This window comes from Oryctolagus cuniculus, chromosome 8, assembly GCF_964237555.1.
Source record: "Oryctolagus cuniculus chromosome 8, mOryCun1.1, whole genome shotgun sequence".
NCBI lineage: Eukaryota > Metazoa > Chordata > Mammalia > Lagomorpha > Leporidae > Oryctolagus > Oryctolagus cuniculus.
The window spans coordinates 65,686,408-65,707,272 of record NC_091439.1 but is presented as its reverse complement, the minus strand read 5'-3'; the positions used below and the strand labels follow the sequence as shown (position 1 = coordinate 65,707,272).

The 20,865-nt window shown below is 42.4% G+C and overlaps 1 protein-coding gene across 2 annotated transcripts in view; it reads left to right on the top strand.

The window, feature by feature from the left end:
• The window catches only part of MTTP (microsomal triglyceride transfer protein), a 75,102-nt gene extending 67,371 nt beyond the window's left edge, over positions 1-7,731 (top strand). For both annotated transcript variants that reach the window (XM_051820148.2, XM_002716956.5), the window contains 3 exons: positions 2,202-2,326; positions 4,769-4,939; positions 6,470-7,731. In XM_051820148.2, the coding sequence (XP_051676108.2) occupies positions 2,202-2,326; positions 4,769-4,939; positions 6,470-6,641 (468 nt within the window). In that variant the 3' untranslated portion in view covers positions 6,642-7,731. The remainder of the gene's footprint in view (positions 1-2,201; positions 2,327-4,768; positions 4,940-6,469) is intronic.
• The last annotated feature ends 13,134 nt before the right edge of the window (positions 7,732-20,865 follow it).

Genomic DNA, 20,865 nt, shown 5'->3' with positions numbered 1-20,865 from the left:
CTTAGAGATAGTCTTAGTCTTTATTCTGACTCCACATGTAACTCCTCAGCCTGATTTTTTTTTCCTTCAGTCGTCAGATATAATGCCTACCATGGAAAAGTGGTATGAAGCTTAAATAAATTGCCAAATGTAGAACTTTGGCACATAGTAAGTGCTCAAAAACTGTTAGTTCCACCTACTTTAAAATTCTGAAAAAAAATAGAACTACCACACTCTGTGGTTTAGACCCTCTCATAGGAGAACCAGTGATTTACCCTTCTGAAGGGGATCAGTGGTCTGTCTGGATATCCAAGAAAATTCCTCTTCGCGCATAAGATTCCTTCCATGGCCCCTTTGGATGGACAAAATGTAATCTTCCCACAAACCCAAGGGAGTCCTCAAAATCCACTTTGCAATGGAAATGTTCTCTGACCACAAATGGCACACTCTCTAATAGCCATGAAATGTTCTTTTCCCTGGTCCTTGCCATGTTTTCACATGCACCTAATATATGGTCCATGAGAAAGCCACAGCCCACGTCACAGGACTCTGCTGGGCTGGGTGGCCTTAAGAAGATTACGACTTTAAATTTGGAAGAGAGGAAAAGATACAAAGAAGCAAATACTTCTGAGATAGGGCAGAAAACAGTACGTTAGTACGTTTGGGAACAGTCACAATACAATTATAGTGCACATGGGGGTGGCACTGATATCTTGGTTTTGTAATTCATAGGCATAGGTGTGACTATTACCATTTTCTCAGGATAAGTTGTGCTCCTTCACATTAGTTATGATGTATGAAACAATCCCTGCATCCTATAGCAACTGTATTTTGCTGTGGACCAAATGAAACTCTAAATATCTGAAGGTCTATCTCCTAGTATGTCCTGAGCACAGCAAAGAGAATTCATGTTTCCAGCCAAGAGTGCCCTTCAGACTAACAGTAGCTTCATGCCACTATTCTACCTTTTGAGCACACCTGGTCATAAACCAAGTCCTTTGAGATTTCCTGTCACATTTTTGGAAAGTAGAAAGCATTCAGGAAGATCAATACAATCATTGCAACAAAGTATAATCATAGCATTTATGCTGAGCACATCCATGGTTTCTCTGGTCTGAGTAGGGCGGTTACACAAAGAAGTGGTTATGCTGCCAGCTGCCAGGAATTCCAGATCTTTGGAAGAATATCAAAAGTAAGGATAGTGAGCCTTTTCCCCCAGAATTATTATCGCTTCCATCCAGCACTGTCCCCAGGCAATCTGATTCTAATCCACCTGAAAATTTTTTCAGCCAATACCATCCCAGCTAATGCACATGCAAAATGGGAGGATTAAAGTGGAACGCAGGCCAACAGCACAAAACAATGAATTTCAGACAACCACAGAATTGCTCAGGCTGGCCCGTGTTTGTAAATGATCACTGTCCCTCGGAAAATATTGTTGAGTTCATATTGGAGTTGACCGTTAGTTCAATGTCATTTCAAACGTCAAACAGCAGGGTGTTAGGCTCTGCTAGTTGCCTCACTTTTCCTTTCCTAGCTCGATTCAGGCAATTCCTGGAACTTGTATGCTGCACCCTGAGTTGCTGTTGTTGTTTTTTTTTTTTTTTTTTAATCCTGCCTTTTATTTGCCAGTAGGGTGCAGCTGTCTATATTTAACACAACATATTACTAGAGAAGTGCTATCACACCTCAAGAGATCACCTGGTCCAGTGCCTTTCCCGCCCCCAAAAACCCACAGCTGAATTTCTCAAGAAGTTGCTTTCATTTTCCCTTGTCCAGTGGCTCTCAAAGTTAGGTGCAGCAGAATCACACAAAGGCCCTGCTCTCAGTTGCTAATTTGGTGGGTAAAGGGGACCTGAGAGTGCATTTTAATGAGTTTCCCAGTGATGCAGGAGCTGCTCCCTACAGGACCACATTCTGAGTACCAGGGCCCCTCCCAACAGGAGGCGCTGATTGAAAGAAAACACCCTTCTCAATTGCTACTTCACTTCTCTAGTATTTTTAAGTGACTAATTAAATTAGCAAATCAGCAGAGACTACTTCTAGTGATCAAGATTAGAATAACATGCTTCCAAGCTTAGAGAAAGACTCCAATGTACACAGGACTCAAATGGCATCCAGGCTGGGGTAGAATGTTACTTAGGAAAGGGGTTTAAGTACATTGTACTTATTCATATATATATATATATATATTTGTTTGTTTGTTTGTTTTTTGCTTCTAGGAGCTTCAGTTGCAATCCGGACTAAAGGCCAATATAGAAGTTCAGGGTGGTCTAGCTATCGATATTTCAGGTGCAATGGAGTTTAGTCTGTGGTATCGTGAGTCTAAAACTCGAGTGAAAAACCGGTAAGCACAGTATGTGTAATGCTCTACGCAAAGAATTGCAGATATGTTTTGGGAATTGTTTAACCTTCTGACTTTTCAAAATCAATGCTACTTGTCATCACTAAATAATAGAGTTGGGAGTGGCTGTGGGAAGTCATCCTTTCCATAGTTGCTTCTGAGCAGGTCGGTATTAAGGTTCATTAAGATTCAGTCAAGAACCTTCCTGCTTTGAAAGACCCCTATAGGGGCTGGTGCTGTGGCATAACAATTTAAAACCCAAGCCTGCTGCGCTGGCATCCCATATGGGCACCAGTTTGAATCCCTGCTGCTCCCTGCTAATGCACCTGGGAAAGCATTGGAAGATGGCCCAAATCCTTGGGCCCCTGTACCCATGTGGGAGACCTGGAAGAAGCTCCTGGTTTCGGATCAGCTCAGTTCCTCTCTCTCTCCCCGCCCCTCTCTCTCTCTCTCCTTCTCTGTAACTCTGTCTTTCAAGTAAATAAAACAAATCTTTAAAGAAAGACCGCCCTCCTTTCCTTGGCCTTCTGCCAGTATGGGGCTGGCTGCGGCCCTGCACCTCCAGGGCACGTGACCTTCAGGCCACCCACCCCATGCTTCCTGGCCTACATGCTCCTCCATGTGGCTGGTTCCTGGTCCTCAGTATGAATCCAGAGTTACCCCTGTCTTTTAGATAAAGCCCTCACTCTCCTATGCATTTTGCTAACTGAATAAAAGCTTAAAAATGTAAAAGAAAGAAAGACCCCCCTGTGTCCTGTGGAGGAGGGGTTTATCCTTTAATCTGCTGTACTTAGTTGACAGTGCTGCTAAGAATTTTACTTTGATGCAAACTTTTCAGTATATCACTCTTGTTGGGGTTTAAAACTTCTCCTCTTTTGCTGTCTTCAGGGATAAAAATTACAATATGGTCCCTTTTGTGCAAAATCTAAATATTAACTATGAGAACACTTGTGTTTTCATCTACTTTCTTTTTTCCCAAATCCTTTAGTTTTTCTAATCTACCTATGAGACCCGATCAAAACGTTGTGTTTCAAGCATAAAGCAATGTCCACGAATCAATGTTGTAGTTAACATTCTATTTTCTATAGAATTCAAGAGCCAGAAATGCAATTTATTTTTTACCATTTTGGATATTTAAAAATGTGGTGGGGCAGGAGTGAGATAAGAGGAATAAAATTAAATTTTTGAATGTAATTTGAACTCTGACTGAAGCAACTGAGAGCAACCAGAGTTGACCTATGTACTGCGAAGAGTAACACCACACATTGTTACCCAAAGGAATCAAGAATGAGAAACAGCACTGGCCGTCAGAGAACCTAGAAATACAGTTTAGGGTTTCCCTTTGTATCAGTCATCTTTTCCCTCTTTCTGAAGTGTTTTATAAACTGAAATTTCTTCAAATTAAAGTCAATTGAATTATTTGCAGAGAAAAACCAACAGCAGTAGCAACAATAATAAAAAATCTAATTTTTAGAAAAGGACACCAGATCCCTACCAGTATCACCATTATTGCCAGTTTATCTTCCCATTTTCACATGCTCATTCATTCATTCATTTATATGTGTGTGTATACATCTATATTTGCTTGTCTGTTTTGCTTTCCTTAAGCCTTTGCTGAGTACAAGACATCAGAATGTACTGGAAGGGATTCTGCACCTGAAACAACCTCTGACCTACTTTCACACTGTCAGCAGCACAGCAGGGGCTTTAATTTGCCCAGAAGAATTGGTACCCCCTTTAAAAAGTTTGGTTACATGGCTCTGATTGATTGTGGCAGTGATTTTCCACAGTTAAATATCAAGTTTATTATTAAGTTAGAGCAATCCTGGGGTCGTTGATCCTCTTCATTACCATCTAAGCCACATTCCCTGGCCACTCTTGTCTATCTCCTTCTCTGGAGAGCCCACATCTGGCCACTGCAAGAATGGCTCTTTGGAGCACAATATATTTTTTAAATATCTGACAACCACATACTTATGCCTCTAGAGACCCTTTGAGGAAAGTAATTGAAATATCTACATTGAAGCCAACAGAGAGATAGATAGTTAACAAAAAATTTTTATAATCACCAGATGTCTTTTTGGTGAATTTAGACTTCCTTTTAACAGAAGTCAGATATTTCTGACTGAGGAGAGGACTGGGTTCCAGGTTGTGTTTCATTTTAGTCCTTGATGTGCTCATACCAAGCAGTGTAGTAGCTGATGCAAACAGATTTGCACGTCTGGCGGGTTCAGGGGACTGGCTGACTTCACTCCCAGTCGCTGGGACTAACCAGTCCAGCAGAATTCTATGTACATTTGAGTCGTGTCTGAGGTCCTGAAATGTTTCCTTGCTGTTGTCAGAATCAGGAGCTCAGACCTTATGAAGTTATATTTGTTAGTCTGACTCAGTTGAGTGTGATGTTTACAGGTGTTTTTTGTTTTTGTTTTAACCTCAAATCTTTAGGGTGGCTGTAGTAATAACTGGGGACATCACAGTGGACTCCTCATTTGTGAAAGCTGGCCTGGAGATGAGCACAGAAACAGAGGCAGGCCTGGAGTTCATCTCCACAGTGCAGTTTTCTCAGTACCCATTCTTGGTTTGCATGCAGATGGACAAGTATGAAGCTCCCTTCAGGTAAGATGTAGGGGTTTATGGAGTGTTCCGGAGTCATCCTCACTTCCCTGGGAACTTGTATTCAGTTTTGGTCATTCAATTTCAGAACTAAAATGAAGCAGAAGAAACCTTGTAAATGATGATTTTTCCTAAAAGTAGTAAAAATAATTGATGACATTAAGAAAAATGAATTCTTAGGAATTTACCCAAAGGATACCAAGAAAATCTAATGACTAGTTCGTTTGCTTCTGGAGATAGTATCATATTCTAATCCAATAAGAACTGATCAAGGAAACAAAGGGATTTGATTAATGTAGGAATTTCCAGATAGTTTGAGCTAAAATACCAGGTGCACAGTAATTATCTGGTCTCTTCACGATTGCCTCCTGGACAGAAGAGTCTAAACACCCAGGAATCCGTTTACCATTGTTTAAGGGGCCAAATGAATTCACAGTGCCCAGGCATTCTATATAACAGTAAGGTTTGGCTCAAACTTGAATTTTTAAAACAATGCTTTAGCAGAATGCTTAGTGTCTTAGAAACCAAATGTGTAATTCTGCATGTAACTTCCCAACATCTCTTCCATCTAGAGCCCAGCTCTCATTTGCTATGTGTCCTTTGAATCTTGTAATTGTTCTTTTTAACAACTAGGCAACTAGAATATTTTGGATTTAGGTAGCAAATACTTTTTAGTAATAGTTAATGTCGCCTTGGCAAGTGCTGTCTAACCATAAAGGTAATTTATATACTTAAAATAGCAAGCCACACCTTCATCATCTCTTTTGATAAATAAGCCAGAATTAAGAACTTTTTTTTTACTTCACTGACATTTCATGATCTATATAAAATACATTGGTGATATCAATACAAATACAAGAATACTTTAAAAAGTTCATGTAAAATTGGAATTAAAAGATAATGCATATTTTTGAAGTTCCCTCGTATGAGTAGGCTGTATTTTAACAGAATAACAGGTTGTGGGATATAATTACAGTAGTCAGTATCACTGATCTAGATTTTTTTATGTCTGGAACAAACTTCCATAAATACATTAGGAAATAAAATCAACTTCCCAGTGGTCAAAATGAAGTGGCCATCAACCCAGCCACATGGCTGACTGGTTCCATTCCACATTTCGCTGGGACCAGAGCTGTGGGAACGTTTCCTTGTCGGCATTCTCGGCCTAAGCTGGCTGGGCTTGCTACTTATTCAAAAGGGGAGTGCTCCCAGGGTGGGGCTTCTGGAATGAGGGGTGGGAGACAAAGCGAGGCCTGCAAAGCTTAACAGCATCTCCAAAGAACTGAAAGGAATTCAGTATGGCAGGGCTCCCACATCCCAACAGTGGAAGTACAGAGGTGGTATAAAAAGAAACGGGAGAGAAAATCACCTCACTGGTGGGAAGGAAGCAGCCGTGTGGTCTCTGGCCCTCACGTCCTTTCTCAGATTGCCCTGGAACAGAGGCTGTGAGTGCCTGCGCAGTAACTTGGCTGGGACAGGTGTGGCGGTGACTTTCATGTGTGTAATTGTGTTATCCTTGCTGTTGTCACGCAGGCGATTTGAGACAAAGTATGAAAGGCTGGCCACTGGCAGAGGTTACGTCTCCCGGAAAAGAAAAGAGAGTGTGCTGGCCGGATGCGAATTCCCGCTCCACCAGGAGAACTCGGACATGTGCAAGGCGGTATTTGCTCCTCAGCCGGAGACCACTTCCGGTGGATGGTTTTGAAGCTGCCCAGTGACGTTTCACTTGAATCTGTTTCCCCAGAAGGGATACGACGTGACATGCCTGCGTCCTTGCTCTCTGAGAGCACAGTGTTTACATGTTTACCTGTATTTAAGAGTTTTGTAGAAAGCTATCAGATGCTTCGATTGATCCAATCCCAGTCCATTCAGCGTACCGCCCACAGTGTCACTGTCCATCATCATGGGACACTTTGAGCAATGTTCTTAGCTTTCTGGTACCTCTCTCAAATCCCACTTGGCACAGTGGGACTGGTTCTGTTCTAAGAGGAAACTGGCATTTGTTAACAACAGAAATTAAATCCCAGACACTCAGGAGAACTCAATTTTGTTCTGTAATTCTCAATCAAATGTATATGAAACCCTTGACAAAACCTTAAGCATGGCTTCCTTTCTACCAAATGTGTTGCCTAATCAGGGAAAAAAAGAAGCCATTGTTTTTTCCTCCCTCTCCCACAAGACGTTTGGTAGGGAGTTCAGGAATTTCTGTGTCTCCTGTTACTCTTAGTTTACTGTTAGCGTTAAGGTAGAAGACACCCCACCCCTCGCCCTGCCGCTGACCACAGTGAACTTGCCCTCTACCTCCGTCCTGCAACAACATTGGACTTAGCGCTTGGGAATAAGAAACACTGATTTCAGAAACTCCATTTGATACCTCTTATACTAGGTCTTGTTGAGATTGTAATGTGGTGCGCTGTCCTTTATCAAGGTAGGGTGTCTTCTTTCATCCAGCGCTTTGTCTCTGCTGTTTTATGCTGGAAAGTTTGGTCTGTTTGTCCACAATCTGGACAATATCCACAATGAGTGAGAGAATATTGCTTCCACAAATTGGTGGGTTTGGGTTTCTAAAATGTGAATTCAAGAGAAGAATGCCTCTATTTGCATGAATTATAAGAGCCACAATGAACATTTTCAGATATTTATTAATAAAACAGGTTCATTTATTGTGATAAATCCCAAATAACAGGTGCCCATTTGACCATTAAACACAGACATGAAACGGAGGTTTTGCTAGTTCAACTATAGTTTGTAAATTGAAAAATGAAGTGTGATGAAATTAAAATGTGGAAATCTTACTGGATTCCTTTTGTCTTTCATTACTTCAAACATCACATTCCTCTGCTCCTTACTATATTAGTCTATCTTATGTTGCTACAGTGAAGACCACAGTCTTGGTGATTTTAAAGAAGACGAGTTTATTTAGCTCGTGGTTCTGGAGGTGAATGTCCAAGAACATGGCGCTGCATGTAGTGAGGGCCTCCTGGCTGTTTTATAACATGGCAGATTGCTAGATTGCAGATTGAGTCTTCCTCTTCTGAAAAGTCAGCATATGGGGGGGGTGTGCTGTGGCGCAGTGGGTTAAAGCCCTGACCTGAAGTGCCGGCATCCCATATAGGTGCCGGTTCTAGTCCTGGCTGCTCCACTTCTGATCCAGCTCTCTGCTATGGCCTGGGAAAGCAGTAGAAGATGGCCCAAGTCCTTGGGCCCCTGCAACCACATAGGAGACCCGGAAGAAGCTCCTGGTTCCTGGCTTTGGATCGGCTCAGCTCCGGTCATTGTGGCCATCTGGAGAGAACCAGCAGATGGAAGACTTCTCTCTATGTAACTCTATCTTTCAAATAAATAAAATCTTTTTTTTTTTTAAAAAGTCAGCATATAGGGCCAGCGCTGTGGCCTAGCAGGTAAAGCCACTGCCTGCAGTGCCTGCATCCCATGTGGGTGCCAGTTCTAGTCTTGGCTGCTCCACTTCCTATCCAGCTCCCTGTTAATGTACCTGCAAAAGCAGTGGAAGATGGCCTAAGTGGGAGACCTGGAAGAAGCTCCAGGCTCCAGGCTTTGGATTGGCCCAGCTTCAGCCATTGTGGCCATTTAAGGGAGTGAACCAGCAAATGGAAGACTTCTCTCTCTCTCTCTCTCTGTCTCTCTGCCTCTCTGTAACTCTGCCTTTCAAATAAATAAATAAATCTTAAAAAAAATAGCTAATACCACCTTGAAGCCTGCACCCTCATGACCTCACTGAATCCTAATGACCTCCCTAAGGCCCCACCTCCAAATACGATTAACATGAATTTGGGGATTTCCATTTCTAGGACACATTCAAACCATAGCACTGCCACTTTCTGAGCACAAACATAACACAATGAAACATCGGTAGGAACACAGAGCAGACCTGGGAGGCCAGAGCCCTCGGGAAAATGGGCCACTGAAAATAGCAGCAACCAGGCCCTCTTACGGACCTTTGATTTTGAGAACAAGCTAACACCACACTTTGATAGCTCCTGAGTGCTGTGCTACTGAAAGAGGAGAAAGGATCAGACGCTGAGGGGCTGGTGGAGCATGGTGGGTGGCAGCAGCTGCCTTAGAGGAAGCGCTCTGTAAAGACACCAATGTGCAAGGAGGTCTAAGGCATGAGCGGAAGACATGGTGAGCTGAGGAACTCAGCTCTGGGGTGTTTAACCAGTCACAGCTGCCCCTGTACAACGCAGCATGAGAATTTCCTTAGAAGTGACAACTGGAGTGCCCCAAACATTAGTACTTCACCACTTCCCACATGCTTACCTAGCTGGCTGAGTCAAATTTCTGCTGCCTATTGGAGAATGGACAGCATTGCTAGCATGCTGCAAAGAAATGAGAAACCGGGAGCCAAGACAGTCACTCCTTTTTATTTTATTTGTAAAATTTTACTTATTTACTTTTTATTTATTTTAAAGGCAGGGAGATAAGCAGCCAGCCAGATAGAAACCCCCCGTCTGTTGGCTTATTCCCCAAATGCCACAACTGCATTTGGAGGAAGCCAGGAGCCTGGACTTCAGCCCAGGTCTCCCACGTGGGTGGCAAGGACCCAAATATAAACCATCACCTGCTGCCTCCTGGGTTGTACATTCACAAGAAGCTACTATCAGAAGTGGAGTCAGGACTCCCAGCCAGGCCCTCCAATGTGCAGTGTCGATGTCCTAAATAGCATCTGAACTGCTGCACCAAGTGCCCTCCCAGTAACACCTTTCTAGATAAATGAGGTAGAAGCTCCCTCATTGGGAGGGACCGAGTGATATTCCACATCTGGAAATAAGATACTGCGCCCAAAACCCGCTTTAAACCTCACCCGCAATCCTCCAAATCTGACCACTTCGCTGGTAGCAATCCCAGGGCCCAGACAGGCTGAAGACGTCTCTGGGACCCACTCAGTTCTCTTATGTGAGGCATCAACTCCTGCCTGGAGCTGTAGGTGATAGCCTGGTTTCTTTTCTTCTGGGAGGTGTCACTGTGCCTCCCCATCTCCTATTGCAGTACTGCCCAGTGACAAGCCGCTCCCTGCTTCTCTGAACTTGATCACTTCCATGTAAGTATGAAAGCTCACTTTTTTTTTAGTGCTTATTATGCACCAGGTTTTTTAAAGCGTGATACAAATTTTAACTTGTTTAATCCTCACAACAAGGATATTTAACAGGTAATATTATGATTTTTATATAATAAACCAGCATTGTCCAAGAGAAAGCGTGTGAGCCAAGTAAATGATTTTAGATGTTTACTACCTATAGTAAAAAAGTAAACAGAAGGGCCAGCACTGTGGCATAGTGGTAAAGCCACTGCCTGCAAAGCCAGCATCCCATATGGGTGCCAGTTCGAGTCCCAGGTGCTCCACTTCCGATTCAACTCTCTGCTATGGCCTGAGAAAGCAGTAGAAGATGGCCCAAGTCCTTGGGCCCCTGCACTCTCGTGGGAGACCAGGAAGAAGTTTCTGGCTCATGGCTTCAGATCGGCCCAGCTCTGGCTGTTACAGCCATTTAGGTTAGGGAGTGAACTAGCAGATGAAAGACTGACCTCTTTCTGTCTCAGTCTCGGTCTCGGTCTCTCCTCTCTCTTTCTGCCTCTCTGTAACTCTGCCTTTCAAATAAACAAATACATCTTTTTTTAAAAAAAAAAGTAAACAGTCAGGGCTGGTGCTGTGGCGCAGCAGGTTAAAGCCCTGGTCTAAAGCGCAGGCACCACATGTGGGCGCCAGTTCTAGTCCCAGCTGTTCCTCTTCCAATCCAGCTCTCTGCTATGGCCTGGGAAAGCAGTAGAAGATGGCCCAAGTCCTTGGGCACCTGCACCCACGTGGGAGACCCAGAGGAGGCTCCTGGCTCCTGGCTCCTGGCTCCTGGCTTCGGATGGCACAGCTCTGGCCATTGCGGCCATCTGGGGAGTAAACCAGCAGATGGAAGACCTCTCTTTCTGTCCCTACCTCTCTCTGTTAATTTCATCTTTCAAATAAATAAAATTAAAAAAACTTTAAAAAATAAATAAAAAATTAAACAGAAAGAGGTGAAATGCACTACAATAATATTTTCATTAACTCAATATAAAGTATTTCATTATTTTTTATGGTAATATTAGTTGCCATTTGTTTATCCATTGATTAGTTAATGGATCTGTGGGTTGTCTCCACCCTTTGTCTTTATGAATAATTCTGCCTTAAACACTTGAAAACACTTAAAACTTAAAAACATTTAAAAGCACTGTTTAAAAAAACTGCCTTAAACTCTTCCAATTTTTGAGCTGATATATGTCTTCATCCCTCTTGAATATGTACTAACAGTGGAATTATTGAGTCATACTGACAGCTTGTTTCAAAAGGAACAACAATTTTGCATTCTTACCAGCATCTTATGTGGGTTCTGGTATCTCCACATTCTCACCAATACTTGTTATTATCTTTCTTTTAACTATAGCCATCCCAGTGAATATGAAGTGGTTTTTCACAGTAGTTTTCATTTACACCTCCCTAAGGACTACGAGAGTCAAGCATCTTTCATTGTGCTTATTAGCCATTTGTATAGGTTTTTTGAAAAAAAATTTATTCACATCCTTTGCCCTTTTAAAATTGAGTTATATTGTTATCACTTAGTTGTAAACATTCTCAATATATTTTAGTATAATTCCTTTATGATATGCATGATTTGCAAATATTTTATCTCATTTTGTGGGTTGTTCTTTTCACTTTATTTTTTGAAAATATTTATTTATTCATTTGGAAATCAGAGTTACAGACATAGAGGGAGAGAAAGAGAGAGATATTCCATCTACTGGCTCACTCCCCAGATAGCTACAATGGCCAGGGCTGAACCAGGCCAAAGCCCAGAGCCAGGAGCTTCATCCGGATCTCCCTTGTATGTGGCATGGGTACAAACACTTGAGCCATCTTCTGCTGCCTTTCCCAGGCCATAGCAAGAAGCTGAATCAGAAGTGGAGCAGCCAGGACTCAAACTAGGGCCTTGTAGGATATTGGTGTGACAGGTGGCATCTTTACCCATTATGCCAAAAAGTTGGCCCCCTTTTCACTTTCTTGACAGTATTCTTTAAAACACATGAGTTTGTAATTTTGATGAAATCCAATGTATTTTCCTTCATTTTGTTTGTGCCTTTCGTATCATACTATAGAGATCATTGCCAAATCCAAGGTCACAAAGATTTACCCCCATGTTTTCTTCTAAGAGTTTTATGAGAGGGTCTTCAAGTTTTAGAGAAAATGCTATGAAAAACTGCACATGCTCTCAAAAATTTTTGCACCTAAATAGTCTTATCTTTTAATCTCATTTCCCCATAAACTTTTTGAAATACCTTCATATAGTTTTAGCTCTTAAATTCAGATATCTGATCCATTTTGAGTTCATTTTTATAGATAGTATATAGTGGATAGGGGGCAAAATCATTCCTCTGTCCATATATGTCCACTTGTTCCAGCAGTGATTCTTGGAAAGATTATTCTTTCTCCATGGAACTGTCTTGGCATTCTTATTGAAATTCAATTGACCATAAGTATGAAGATTCATTTTTTTATTGTCAGTTTTATCTCATTAAACTATGCATGTTTATGCCAGTACCATACTGTGTTGATTACTGTTGCTTGTAATGGGGAAGTGTGACTCAACATATTGTGTTGTTTTTCAAGATGTTTTGGCTATTTTAAGCTCGTTGAGTTTCTGAATGAATTTTAGGATCACCTTGTCAATTTCTTAAGAAGCCAGTTGAGCTCCTGATAGGGTTTGTATAGGACCTGTACATCAGTTTGGAGAGTATCCCCATCTTAATTATATTGTCTCCTGATCCATGAACAGGAAGCATCTTTCCATTTACTTTAATCTTTCTTCTATTTCAATGTTTTGCAATTTTCAGAGTACTATAAATTTTGCACTTCTTTTGCTAAATATATTGCAAATATTTTATTATTGTTCATGCTAGAGTGAATGGAACTGTGGTTTTTCAATTGTTCATTGCAAGTGTATAGACATATAATGTGGGATGGGAATTGTTGCATAGTGGGTTAAGCCACCACTTAAGACACCTGCATTCCATTTCAGAGTAGTTGGCACTGAGTCCTGCCTTTACTTCCATTGTAACTTCCTGCTGACGCACGCTCTGGGAGGCAGCAGGTGATGGCTTAAGTACTTGGGTCCCTGCCACCCACATGAAGGACCTAGATTGAGTTCACAGCCCCCGGCTTAGGCCTTGCAGACATTTGTGGAGGGAACCACCAAATGGAAGACTCTCCTCTCTCACTCTCACTCTCTCTCTCTCCCTCTCTCTCTCTCTGCCATTCTTCTGCCTTTTAAATAAATCTTTTAAAAAGAAGTGCGATTTATTTTGCATATTAATCGTATATGTGTACTGCAACCCTTCCGAACCCATTTATCAGTCCCAGTAGCTTTTGGTATATTCCTTAGAATTTTCTGAAGATCAAAGATCATGTCAACTGTGAGTAGAAACAGGTCCACTTCTTCCTTTCCAATATGAACCTGGAGAACCTCCAGGACAATGTTTAATAGCAGTAGTGAGGGTGGACGTAGCAAGGATGATAGTGCAGGTAAAAATGGAGGTGGTGGTGACAGCAGTAACAGATGCTAACAACCGCAGAGCATGAAAGAAAGGCGCAAATCCTTTGGTAATACCTCCAGCTCTATTTCACTAAGGAAAATACTTGAAAACCCATAAAGTCGTACTGGGAATTTTAAATCATAGCCCAAATGCCTTCCCACACAGAGAGGACATCCAACTCACAGTGCCTACCCCAACGTTAAGAGGCTGATATTCTGATTAGCTGAAGCATCAGCATTGCTTATTAATGTAGTTGTCCTCTAAGAGGCAGTGAAGAGAAGGGGCGTAAGCAGAGAGGCTTGGAATTCCAGTTCCCTACATACTGGCTAAATGATCTGGACACGTGACTCAATCTGTCACTTCTCAAAAAAATATGAGAATCCCTATTTCACTGTGTTGTTCTAACGATTTGTAGAGATGATAAAGATAAATCTTAGTGCCCAGCACATAGTAGGGTTTGATAATTTTTTTTATATTAGAGATGTGGTACACAATATTTTTTTTTTACCAATGATTAGCTTTGGAAAAAGTTTGTTACCAATTTATTTCTACCTCCATCTAGCAAGTCATTGGATTACACAGTGGCCATTTCTTCTCTGATGCTCAGGGCTTGGGGAGGCATGAAAATCTTTCATATGCAGCATCCAGGCAGGTGCAAGGCAGGGGAGTGAGGAGGATTTGGGGTGAATTACTCCTGTGATACATCTGAAATTTGACTTCTTCCTCCTACCACCGTTACACACATACTCAAATCTCTTAACTTCTGCAACTGTAAGATGGGCAGCATCTCATAGGTCATTGTGAGGATGAAGTCTGATAATGGGAAAGTGACACATAACAAGCACTTGATGTGTATCCATTAATATTACTTCTAATATGCTGTTGCGCAGAACCCCTAAGTAAGGCAACATTGTATTCTCTACAGAGTAGTATTTTCTGGACTATCATCCATAACCATCATGGGTTTGGGAGAGGCCACTAGTTTGTTGGCTTATTTGTTTATCATGGAATTAATACTTTCACATTGTTAAAATTATACTTCCATTTTATAAGAAGCATGGCTTTTATCCATTTCTCTACACATTCAAATGAACTTCAGATTTCACTATCTTTTCCTTTGCCATTGTCCTCTGTGAATAAGATAATTACTAAGAAAGAATAAGTATTTTAATGAGGAAGCATCGAATGAATCTGAAATTCTGCCACAAAATAAGAAATTCCAGTGGAACATTCTTGAAGGAAGCAGTCACAGGGCTGCACTACGTGAGTACAATGGATAGCATTTTTGAAAGAGAAGAAAACACCAGAAGACGAGACTCCAGCTCCGTCATTATCCTCCCTCAAGACTTGAGCGGAACAGCACAGCTGTGTCTAAACTTCTGCCTATTCCTAGTCACCGTCTCCTTCCTCAGCAACTTCTCCTTAGTAAGTCAGCGTCCCTGCAGGACTAGGGTCACAACATAAAAGCAAGGCTCGGCATCTGAGAGGAGCTCAGTAAACATCATAAAGATGTGGACAGGACAGGGGGAGACCACAGGGCTGCTGCAGTACCCTGATGCTCATAGCAACAGGGAGACTGAACTGTAAAGAGAGGCAGTGATGACTGGCACCAAGAGTGCAAGGCGTGTGCAGCTTTGACCTTGGGTTGACACGGCAGCTCTCACCATCTCCACTAGAAGGGAACTAGGCAAAGAAGCACCCTGACTTCACTTTATGAGGGTACTTCAGAAAGTTCTTAGAAAATGGAATTACAGGACAAGGTAATTTTGCTGCCAAAAATACTTTTAAAGCCATGCATATGAAAAATACATATTATGAAAAAAGTATAGATTTCCACATTTTTTACACCAAAATAAGCTTACGCTTTAGTTCATTTTTCCCCAAACCTTTGAAGCATCTTTGTGTTTTCTTCCCTCTGGTCTCCTGCCAGTGGTACCCAACAGGGACAAAGTCAGAAGCCAGAGGGCAAGAGTGTGGCCTGATCCAGCGAATACACACAGCAGATGGGGAGGGTGGAAAGAAATCTCATTCAAGTATTTATAATGAGTCCTTCCTGACAGCTTGTTAGTTTATTTAGTTATTTGCCATATACAACATGGAGCCTAACACAACGTGGAGGGTCTATTGGGATCAAGAAATGTACTAGGTTTTAGGCCGGCGCCGCGGCTCACTAGGCTAATCCTCCGCCTAGCGGCGCCGGCACACCAGGTTCTAGTCCCGGTCGGGGCGCCGGATTCTGTCCCGGTTGGCCCTCTTCCAGGCCAGCCCTCTGCTGTGGCCAGGGAGTGCAGTGGAGGATGGCCCAAGTGCTTGCGCCCTGCACCCCATGGGAGACCAGGAAAAGCACCTGGCTCCTGGCTCCTGCCATCGGATCAGCGCGGTGCGCCAGCCGCAGTGCGCCAGCCGTGGCAGCCATTGGAGGGTGAACCAACGGCAAAGGAAGACCTTTTTCTCTGTCTCTCTCTCTCACTGTCCACTCTGCCTGTCAAAAAAAAAAATGTACTAGGTTTTTTTTTTTTTTAAAAAAAAGATACATTGTGTTATCTCAAGAAACAGTGAAGTGAGAGAAACAATGGAACTAAGAATAATGTAGGAGAATACTGTAAGTGAAATGTGCTCAAAACCCCAATGGAGCATAAAGGGGACAAGAGATCAAGAAAACATCATTCAGGAGGTCATATTACATGGGACCACAAGGTTTATTTACTTCTGTACGTGTTGCTACTTACCCAGAATTGACCTCTCACTGACTGTATATCAGCTTCCCTTTCTGTGCCTGGCGTCTAAAACCCCCAAGATAGAGTCAGCTCTGTTTGTCTTCAGCTTGAGTGTGGCGGCGAACAACTTCGTAGTCCCAGAGATCCTGCTGTACAACGGAAAATTCTACTGGACTAATTTAGCCAAGAATATTGACATGACAGGTTCTCGGCTTCCTGGATGGCCGAGATCTTCCTCAAGTAATCCACCATTGCCATAAACCACCCTCACAGAAGTCCCAACCAATGAGGCTTCCCGACCTTGGACTGGAATCTCCCAAACAGTGAGCTAAAGAAACCTTTTCTCATTTTAAAGTTAGTTTTGTCAGCTATTTGTTGGTAGTAATGAAAAACTAAACAATACAAGCACAATAAACTGAGAAAGAAGAAGGAGACAGGAAGATTTTAGCACTGTTCTCTCCCTCCCATCTCTCTTAGCCAGGTAGTTTTTATACTGTTCCAAAAGGAAAAGTCCTGGGAGTGAATCCTAGAGGGAAAATAAGAAATCTCTGTAAATAGTTTTCTGAGGGCGAGGAGGAAAGCCATGAGGAAGGGTGGAGGGATCCTAGTGGAATTCCGGCTGGTGTGAAGTCACGTGGCCCTCAGCTCCTTGTCTCTGTCGTGAAGGGCACTGCAAACAGAGTGCGGGCTTGAAGGTGCCCCTCCTGGATAGTTACATTGCATAGAGCAGCTCTTGTTGACACTGTCCATAAGCTGCTACCCACCTAAATAATAAATGTGGGTCTTGAAGGGCAGCTCACAATTACAAGGTAATCACCTTATAAATACTTGGATGAATTGCATTTTTCTCTGTGGCAATAACCTCTATTGATATTATCATTCAGCGCTACAGTTAGGCTGAAAGTTTGAGCTATTTGAGTAATAGAATCATGTTCATCTGGTCCCATGCCATGTCTATGTGGCACATTCACAATGGCCAAGATATGAAACCAGTCTGGGTGCCCACTGATGGAAGACATGGTACATATACATTAAATGTTGCATAAGTGTACAAATAGTGAAATATCATTCAGTCACAAAAAGAACGGAATTCTCTTATTTGCAGCAACATGGATGGAACTGGAGGATGTTATGTTAAGTGAAGTAAGTCAAGCACAGAAAAGCAACCACTGCATGTTCTAACTTTTATACGTAGACGTGAAAAAATTCGTGGAATTAGAGAGTAGGATCAAGGTTACCAGAGACTGAGAAGGGTTAGGAGAATGTAGGGATGGAGGGAGGAGGGTTAATGGACAGAGAGGTGCAGGTGGATATGAGGAATGATTTCTAATGCTCCATTGCATAGTAGGAGAACTAGGACTGACAACAACTAATTGCATATTTCATGTAGCTAGGAAGGAGGATTTTGAGTGTTCCCACATGAAGAAATGATATATATCTGAGGTGATAAGATATGCCCATTACTCTATTCTTATCATTATATGTTATATACAGGTATTGAAATGTCACACTGTACTCCATAAATATTTATATGCACAATTACTATGTGTCAATTAAACATTTAAAATATATTTTAAAGGCCGGCACCGCGGCTCACTAGGCTAGTCCTCCGCCTTGCGGCGCCAGCATACCAGGTTCTAGTCCCGGTCGGGGCACCGGATTCTGTCCTGGTTGCCCCTCTTCCAGGCCAGCTGTGGCCAGGGAGTGCAGTGGAGGATGGCCCGAGTACTTGGGCCCTGCACCCCATGGGAGACCAGGATAAGTACTTGGCTCCTGCCATCGATCAGCACGGTGCGCCGGCCGCAGCGCGCCGACCGTGGCGGCCATTGGAGGGTGAACCAACTGCAAGGGAAGACCTTTCTCTCTGTCTCTCTCTCTCACTGTCCACTCTGCCCGTCAAAAAAATAAATAAATAAATAAATAAAGATAAAATATATTTTAAAAATGTAGATCGATAAAAATTCTACCTTTGGAGGTACTTTAGCTAGTTATTTATCTTCCATCATGGGATTAGAGTTAGTCTAGAATGACATTAGTAATCCTTTGCTATGCTCCTATTAATAAAAGTTTAATTTATTCACAGTTGACTTGGAACATCACATAAACCTGTAAACTATTTTCACCTTTCTATTTTTACTAGAAAGATTCCTGCCATAATCTTCTAGGATTACATGTAAAAGTGTGGACATTCTTTTTCCAGAATAGGCTTTAGGTTTCAATTACCTGATTTCTTTTGTGATACTGAATTATCTCATTCTGCATGGGGGTGTCCGTCCCCACTCTTTGGGGGTACTTCTACCCCTCAATATACCTCCAGATCCACCATGTGATGACTGTCATGGAGAAGGAAGGTTTCTGCATGACATGAATCTTTCAAGCTGTTAAACAGAGATGCTTAGAGGTAGAGATGTTCTCACATATGCCTCTGTAAGGAAAGAAAACATCAGTTTTTTTTTTTTTTAAGATTTATTTTATTTATTTCGAAGAGTTACAGAGAGAGGTAGAGACAGAGAGAGAGGTCTTCCATCCACTGGTTCACTCCACAGCTGGCCTCAACAGTGGGAGCTGCGCCAATCTGAAGCCAGGAGCCAGGAGCCTCTTAGCTTTTTAATGCAGTCTGAGGGAGGTGTGGGAAATGCGGAGCACTTGTTAGCTAGGCAGATGATTCCCAAGAATTAAAGTTATTTATACCTGACCAAAGTCTTCCAGAGTCTTCCTCTATCTTTACCACTATGTGAACATTTTATATGGTACCTATAAAGTGCTGTGCATTGTTGTGGGTACCTCACAGGCATCAAATCGTTTACTTTTCACAACAACCCTTTCAGGCAGGCACCAATATTATATACCCTGTGTGTATGGAGAATTGAGCACAGAGAGACATAGTGACTGTCCTAAATCTCACAGCTGGTGAAAGGCAGTGTCGAGATTTAACCCAGGAGTGTCTCTCCAGGCATCAAACATGTAAGCAGTGTACGATGCTCCCTACCCAGAATCCAGCCTGAGTTCCTACATGCAGAACTCCGTTCCTTCACCACATTCCGATTCCATATTTCATTCCTGCCACGCATGCACATCCCTTCCTGCTCCTGCAACATACACCTCCCAACAGACCTTAGACTTGGCTGTTGGTTCCTCCTTTCTTATCCTTCTCCCTTTACTTCTGCCCTAATGGGTCTTAGCACAGAGCACATTACCTGCACATGGAATCTACCAGCCATGGAGACACCTGCTGCCCAGGTTTACTTATTACATATGATGGTACTTCAAAGCGTTCTTGCGGAAAATAGAATTAAAAGATACGTTCATTTTGATGCAAAATAATTTTGAGGGACAGGTGTTGTGGTGTAGCAGGTTAGGCCACTGCCTGTATCACTGGCATCACATATAGGCCCCAGTTCAAATCCCAGCTGTTCCTCTTCTAATCCAGCTCCCAGCTAGTACAACTGGGAAGGCAGTAGAAGACAGCCTGAGGGCTTGGGCCCCTGCACCCATGTGGGAAAGTCAGAAAAAACTCCTGGCTTTGGATAGGCCCAGCTCCAGCCATTGCGGCCATTTGGGAAGTGAACCAGTGGATGGAATACCTCTCTCTCTCTCTCTCTCTCTTTCTCTTTCTCTCTCTTCCTTTCTCTCTGTAACTCTGCCCTTCAAATAAAATAAATCTTAGAGAAAACATTTTTTGAAATCCACATATACAAGGGATGTCCAAAATGTTCATGGAAAAGTATGAGAAAACTATGCATGTGTCTCAAAATGTTTTTGCACCAAAATAAGTTTAACCTTTCATTCTTTTTTTCCACAAACTTTTTGAAGTCCTCTTAAATGCCACCCACTTGGGAACTAGTCATACTAACTTTGGTGACTGCCCTAATCTGTTGTCTTGTGCCATTGTTTTTTAAGTGTTTTTTTTTTTTTTTTTTTTTATTGGAACCAGCATCATGGTGTAGCAGGCTAAGCCCCAACCTGCAGCACCAACATCCCATATGGGTGCCAGTTTCTGTCCTGGCTGCTCCATGTCCAATCCAGCTCTCTGCTAATGCATCTGGGAAGGCAGTGGACGATGGCCCAAGTGCTTGGTCCCCTGTACCCACATGAGAGACCTGAAAGAAGTTCCTGACTTCTGGCTTTGACCTGGCCCATCCATTTGGGGAGTGAATCAGTGGATGGAAGACCTGTCTCCCCATCACTCCCCAACTCTACTTTTCAAATAAATAAAATAAATCTTTATACAAATATTTTCCCCAGTAAACTGTGAACTTCTGAACCTGCGCCATGCGGTAGTTTGCAGGCTCCCCTGTGCAGTGTGTAGTTGGTGGTCAGTAACTACAGAGCTACTCTCTGGGGAAGTAGTGCTTTCGTAGCTCCATCTGCCCTTCAGGATGGCTAAGGTACAAAGGTGCTTTTGAAGCAGGCCAGAGTCTTCCCCAGAAAAACCAGGCAGCACAGTGCTCTTCTCTTTCCTCCAAAGAACAATAAGAAAAAAAAAAAGGGGGTCAAAAATAAAGGGTCAATTAATGTGCCCAAAAAGGAAGAGAAATAGTATTTCTTAAGCACTATCTTTTAAAAATGTTCATTAAAATTTTGAGAAAAGCATGGATTGTCTCCTTTAAAAAATATTACTTAGGAAAATGAGTGTTA